Raw genomic sequence first — 6,199 nt, 5'->3', positions numbered from 1 at the left:
ACACCTGGACCGACTGTTTCTCTAATTCCCTGCATGGGATCCGGGAATTAGTGGTCAGGTTGGCAGCCCACTCGCTGTCAAGAGGTCCTGGGGACACCATGAAATCGTTCTATCTAGACTCAAGAGACCCCGCCTAGTGTGGGCCTCTTAGGTGTGCAACTGCCCTTAGGGAGGATCTTAAGCGACCCCTTTAAAAGGAAGAGGCTGGCGGATCCAGGCCCCCGACGATAACACAAATTCTAAACCAAGACCAAGACCTCAGTGGTCCCACCCGGAGTCCTCGGAAGAGCTTCGGAGAGGGGCACCGCTGGGCTCCGCCCCCAGAGCGCCGGCACCGATTGGCTAGCGCGGGCGCAGGGCGGGGCCAAACCTTAAAGGGTCCAGAAACTAAGCAAGTAGAGAAGAGGCTGTGGCGGCTGCGAAAGCCGGGGAGGTGATGCCACGTGTCCCCATATGGATTTCTTTTAAATCTCTCTAGGGCTCATACCCTCGTCCTAGGCCTATGGAGCCCTCAAGAAACTATCCACTGTTCGGGGGCGCCTTCTCCTCCATCCTCCCCCCTGGGGCCATTGATGTAAGGTGAGAAAGATTCGGCGCCGTGTGGAGGCCGACCGGGTGGGTTGCGGGAAATCAGGGTCAACCAGGGTCTGCCTCGCCCCTCTCCAGTGACCTCCGACCAGTCCCAGACAACCAAGAAGTTTTCTGCCATCCAGTGACTGACCAGAGCCTGATCGTGGAACTTCTGGAGTTCCAGGCTCACGTGCTGGGTGAAGCGGCGGCGCGGTGAGGAAGGGGCCCGCGGCTGGCCAATGGGAGGGCCGAAACTGAGGAAATGGGCGGGGCCTACGACTGGACGGTTATTCCGGACGCGAACTCCCTAGGGCAAAGCGATACTGCCGGAAGTGATCAAAGCCTAGGGCTTAAAGATGTTCGGGGGTGGGGGTGGGGGTGAGGATGAGGGGCATTGAGAAATGCCCCCCATCTTGCTCTCCCACCTCAGGTACCATTTTGAGGACGTTGGTGGGGTGCAGGGGGCTAGGGCTGTGCAAGTGGAGTCTGTGCAGCCTCTCAATTTAGAGAACCTGGCCCTGAGGGGCTACTGTCAAGAAGCCTGGGTCCTCTCTGGCAAGCAGCAGGTAGCTAAGGAAAACCAGCAGGTGAGGGCCGAGGAGCATCCTGGAAAGGGGATGGAGTGGCCTCAGTGACCCAGGTAAACATCCTGACTCTGATCCTTCTAGGTAGCAAAGGATGTGACACTGAACCTGGCCTTGCTGAGGCTGCCCCAGTACCAGACTGATCTCTTGCTCACCTTCAGTCAGCCCCCGTAAGGAGGAAAGAAAGGGCCCGTGTCTCCAGGAGAATTAAGCTGGGTGGGGTACAGCGGGATATTGGCTGGTGGGGTCCTTAAAAGAAGCAGATTGGGCCAGAGGTTTGGGGACACAGATACACAGTCCTGAACCATGTTCTTTCTCCCTTTGTTCCCCACCCCTAAGCCCTGACAACAGGCCATCTCTTGGACCTGGAAATGTGCCACCTCCACCGTGGAACCTGGGTGACTTTGAACAGCTGGTGACCAGTCTGACACTTCATGATCCCAACATCTTTGGTCCCCAGTAAAAATGCTAAAGCACTGTATGATACTACTGAAGACTTAGAGACCTGGGTCGGGGAGGGAAGAAAAAAAGAGTTTGAATACCACCTGGTTTTTTCTTCTTTCTTTCCTGTGCATAAACACAAGACACACCTTCTCTGCAGAAATAAACTTGCTTTATAACCAATATAATTTCTGTGTCTTTGAATTTTACAGGACACCTGGGTCTCCCAAATTCCCTTTGGGCTTGGATGGGAAAGTTTAAAGCTGTGCATGGGAACAGGAGGGACCCAAGGCTGGCAGTGGAAAGAGGGAAGCAATATATTTTGGAGTGATGGGTTTAGCCCTGAGAAGGGGGTGTGTAGAGTACAGGGGGATAGATAGGTTGGTTTAGAGCAACACCCAAGGAAGGGAAGGAGACTTACTACTTGTGGCTCAACCCTGAGAGAACAGAACAGGGAGTGGCATTGGCTGTCCCTCTTGGATGGATAAAAAGTCACATGGTCAGTAATCAACAGGACATAGTAGTGGAGGCAGAAGTGTCCAAGAAGTATCAATTTGATGGAGTGTGGGAAAGTAGCTGTTATTTAGTGTACTTGTGATAGAGGAAGCGCAGCTGGTCCCAGAAGAAGAGGGAGAGGATGGTGTGGGGGCCAAGGCGGAAGTAGGAGGCACCTATACCCTTGTACATGCCAAAAATGCCCTCTGTCCGGGCTGTCTGCAGAAGAGCATCCAAGATTCCTCGGTACATGAGGCCCTGGAGCATGTTGAAAAGGGAGGGAGAGCACAGGGAAGGAGCTTGTCAGAGCCCACCAGGGGCTTCACCTCTGCAGGTTGAATTTGAGGCTCTTCCACCTGTACCCACAACCTGTTTCCCTTGCCTCCCCCAGCTTTCCCTGCCTGCCTGCATCCCAGAGCACTCCCTTACCTTGCCCTGACTGTCTGTGGGCTGGTTATAGAGCCTTGTGCTGGCCACATCAAAGGGTGTCATGGCCAGGACAACTGCGATGCCACTCACCATGGCAGCTGCCAGAGCCACCTTCCAGCTCTGGGGAGGAAAGATCTATAGGGGGAAGAGACGAAGAGCTTTGTCAATCAGCCAATTATTCAACCACTGGACAGGACAGGCCCTGCCTGGGGGACACAGAGATCTGGTAACTCAGGGAGCTTCTACTCTACCAGTTGTAGCACAGTATGCCCTGAGGGCTTGGGTATCCCCTCTGAGATAAAGTGACAGGAGAACTTGGAGAAGAGTCAAAGAGTTGGTAACCCTCAAACCCTCCTGCTTCTCCCTCACATCTGAAGGTTGTCACCATCCATTCTGGGGCCCACCTCCCTTTGCCCACCCTCTACCCCATTCCCTGATGGCCCCACTCCCTTCCCGGGCAGTACCTCCCACTGGCTCAAGAAGTCCTTGGTGGATGAGAAGGTGCACAGCTGGGTAGAGGAACCGATGATAACTCGGGGCAGGCCGCCCAAAGCCCCACGCCACAACCCCACCAGACCATGTTTCTGGCCAATCTCGGTTAGCGCCTGAAACATGCCCTGGTGGGGGGAAGACCATGGGGATGGGGTTCAGTCACCCCAGCATTAGGGGCTCCCACCTCCTAATACTGTCAAGGACTGGTCCTTAACATGTACCTGTTGTCTAAATGACCAGTTCATTTGTGGGCTTAGAGCCAGAATATGGGCCTTCAGTTTTCTGCTACCCATTGCCATCCCACAGCAGGGGCTGGTTGTGTATAAGTGAGAATATTAGCAAATTGGGAGAATGGGGCAGAAGAATCAGGCTTAAAAGATTTGAGGAGCAGGGATACAGAGGATCTGGGTGGGCTTCAGGGGTAGAGGGGGCACAGCAGTGGTCAGGGTTAGAGCTGCCTGGGGCAGGCAGAAAGCTGAGAGGACAGTTGGGCACTCCTGCGGGTTTGGGGAACCCTCACCTGATGTTTATACTGGTGCCCTACAGCAATTTCCGAGGCTGCCTGTGCCTGTAGGTGTGTCTTCACCTGGAGACAAGAGAGTATGACAGCTTATGCCCTAGTGGCCATGCTCCCGCATTAGAAACTCAAATGCCTGACCCCCCCTCACACTTCCTCTAGGGTGTTAAGCAATGAATACCCTTTTAATCTGATAATTATTGTTATTCCCACTTAACAAATTGGTCACCAGACTATGTGTCTCTTGGCTCTAGGCCCTGGGGAGGGATCTTCAAGCACTGCAAGATACCCACCCCCTCAACATCCTCCTCCCCTTGGGGCTTGGGATTAGGGGTGGAGAGTTTAAAGGCTGGCAGTATTTCCTAAGACTTCAAATTAGGCAAGATCTGGGTGTTCAGACTGTCACACAAGCTCCCATTCCCAGTTCAGTTCTCCAGCTACCACATTGACCAGGCTCCCTATCAGACTCTGGCTAAAATGTGCTCTCAGGCTCTCAGGACTCATAGGGGTATGTGTTCAACTGATTTCAAAGAGGCTATTGTCCTTGAATCTCACACCCTGGGAGTGAGCCCAGGTTGCCTCTCTTTCTGGAAAACATACAGCCTCCCACTTTCTTAGCTACACTAAGCAGGGCCTAGCCCCAGCTGTGTGACCTTGAAACAGTCACTTCCCCTCTCTGGGCTTCAGGTTCCTAACTCTTCACCTACATCTAACAAAGCAAAGGAACAGATTGTGAGATTTTAATTCTGTAATGCTCAGCACCTTCCTGATTCCTACACTCACTGATGAGTTCTCAGGTTCCTCCTTTCTCCTACACAAATCCAACCTCAATATCAGGTAATGATCATAAAATAATAAAAGCAGTATTATCAAATGCTTACTATGTGCCAGGATTTGTACTAGTGTTTTATGTGTGTTATCTCAGATATTTGTCTTCCTCAGTCCTTTCAATAATCACACAAAAAAATCATTACAATAATCCCCATTTTTTGCCAGGCAAGGTGGTGCACTCCTGTAATCCCAGTGGCTAGGGAGGCTGAAGCAGGAGGATTGTGAGTTCAAAGTCAGCCTCAGCAACTGTAAGACCCTAAGCAACTCAGTGAGACCTGTCTCTAAATAAAATACAAAATAGCCCTGGGGATGTGGCTCAGTGATTGAGTGCCCCTGAGTTCAATCCCTGGTACCAAAATCATCACTATCATCATCATCATCATCATCATCATCATCCCCATTTTGCAGATATGGCAACTGAAGCTCAACATTTAGTAATTTTCAGTTAGGATTTGAGTTCCAGAATGGCTGATTCCAAAGCCCATCATATTCATCAACACATTCAATTGAGTCTATTGAATGGGTGTGTATAGGGCAGATCAGAATGCCCTAAAACATGCCAGCACTTTCCTGATGCCCTTTCCTGTTGGCAAGGGGACAGCACCCTGTCACCTATGCTCTTGTGAAGAACCAGACTCCCACCCTACACCAAGGATCTTCCCTGAAGGCCTCAAGAAGGACCCTCCCCCTCCTTACCATGTAGATGGGGCTCCCCAAATAGGCTCCCATGACCCCAGCCAGGGCCCCAGCTGCTGCGCTGCGGGCAGGACTGAGGGTGCCCTCGGTGGTATGCAGGTAGCCCCTAGACTCAGCCAGCCCGTAGGTGCCCAGTCGAATACCATTCATCAGAAACTGGTACAAAAGGGCAGGGGCCAGGCCCTTCTGCAGGGCAGCCAGGCCATCCACCTTGCCGATGGTGAAGAAGGCGTGGAAGACGTTTCGGTAGTGACGCTGGTAGGTGCCAGGGGCCTGCAGTTCTCCCTGCAATTGCATCCTGGTCTTCACAACCTCCAGGGGATTGGTGAACACACAGGCCCCGCAGGCTGCCAGACCACTCATCAAGAAGTCCATGGTGTGGGGTACAGTAGCCTCAGAAGGGAAGACCTCCGCTTGGAGGTCCAGAGTCAAGTGTCAGGGTCAAATGTCAGATAGTCAAAGGTTAGCTGGATTTGGGAGTCAGGAAATGACAAAGAGGGGAAAAAAAGAGGCGTGTAAGAGAGTCTGGCTAGGTTATGACAGAGCCCTCTGGCTAAGGGATTCGAGGTCAGGGAGGGGCAGAAGTCAGGAGGTGGCAGGCAGGTGGGATGTTCAGAATGGCAGGCTACGCTACGCTACGCGGGGCGGGGGCCAGCGTGTAGAGGAGGAAAATGGAAGGAATTGGGAGATGGGAGGAAGGAAAAAGAAAACCAGCAGGAGGAAAAGAATCCGGTGGTCTTCCCGGGACAGCAACGAGAGCTAGATCAGTAAGGAAGTCGGGACTCGGGACCGGGATGAACGTCCCAAGGTAGCTACCGGAGCTCGGAGCACCTTCACCCGGGGTAGCCTGCGGAGGCCCGCCGCCACACACCAGTGACCGGAGCGCTGCGCCAATCCGGAGCCTCGGGGAGCCGCTGCAGAAAGCCTCAGCCAATCAGCATCGAGCCGGCTCCGCGGCCAATGGGAGGCGCTGCCAGCGACCTGGCCCCCAGAATCGGCGGAGGCGGTTGGAATTAACTCTCCCAGATCCGGCGCCAGGGCCGGAGAGGCGGACTCAGGCTTTGGGAAGGGTGTCCTGGGAACGGAGACTTTATCACTGGTGGGGAGGAGAGGTTTGACCTGGGGGGATGCAGAGGCTGAGCGC

General features: G+C 53.5%; 2 protein-coding genes across 4 annotated transcripts; one reads left to right on the top strand and one right to left on the bottom strand.

The window, feature by feature from the left end:
- Positions 1-370: 370 nt before the first annotated feature.
- RANGRF (RAN guanine nucleotide release factor) lies at positions 371-1,755 on the top strand. Of its 2 annotated transcripts, XM_081272002.1 has the most exons (5): positions 371-579; positions 667-783; positions 1,001-1,157; positions 1,239-1,324; positions 1,494-1,755. In XM_081272002.1, the coding sequence occupies exons 1-5, from the start codon at positions 503-505 to the stop codon at positions 1,615-1,617; spliced, it is 561 nt and encodes a 186-aa protein (XP_081128128.1). In that variant the 5' UTR covers positions 371-502; the 3' UTR covers positions 1,618-1,755. The 2 variants fall into 2 exon arrangements, with proteins under 2 accessions (XP_081128128.1, XP_081128129.1); XM_081272003.1 differs by lacking the exon at positions 1,239-1,324 and having other exon boundaries at positions 1,001-1,210; positions 1,494-1,615.
- A 115-nt stretch (positions 1,756-1,870) lies between these two features.
- SLC25A35 (solute carrier family 25 member 35) lies at positions 1,871-5,948 on the bottom strand. 2 transcript variants are annotated; one of them, XM_081272000.1, is made up of 5 exons: positions 5,056-5,948; positions 3,532-3,597; positions 2,984-3,136; positions 2,520-2,654; positions 1,871-2,348 (listed from the first exon to the last, which is right to left on the bottom strand). In XM_081272000.1, exons 1-5 carry the CDS (start codon positions 5,428-5,430, stop codon positions 2,175-2,177), a joined length of 903 nt encoding a protein of 300 aa, XP_081128126.1. In that variant the 5' UTR covers positions 5,431-5,948; the 3' UTR covers positions 1,871-2,174. The 2 variants fall into 2 exon arrangements, with proteins under 2 accessions (XP_081128126.1, XP_081128127.1); XM_081272001.1 differs by lacking the exon at positions 2,984-3,136.
- Between the last annotated feature and the right edge of the window lie 251 nt (positions 5,949-6,199).

This window comes from Spermophilus citellus (genome assembly GCF_964194105.1).
Source record: "Spermophilus citellus genome assembly, chromosome: 17".
In the NCBI taxonomy this organism is placed as follows: domain Eukaryota; kingdom Metazoa; phylum Chordata; class Mammalia; order Rodentia; family Sciuridae; genus Spermophilus; species Spermophilus citellus.
Note: the sequence above shows the minus strand (reverse complement) of the source record. Positions and strands in the feature narration are given on the sequence as shown.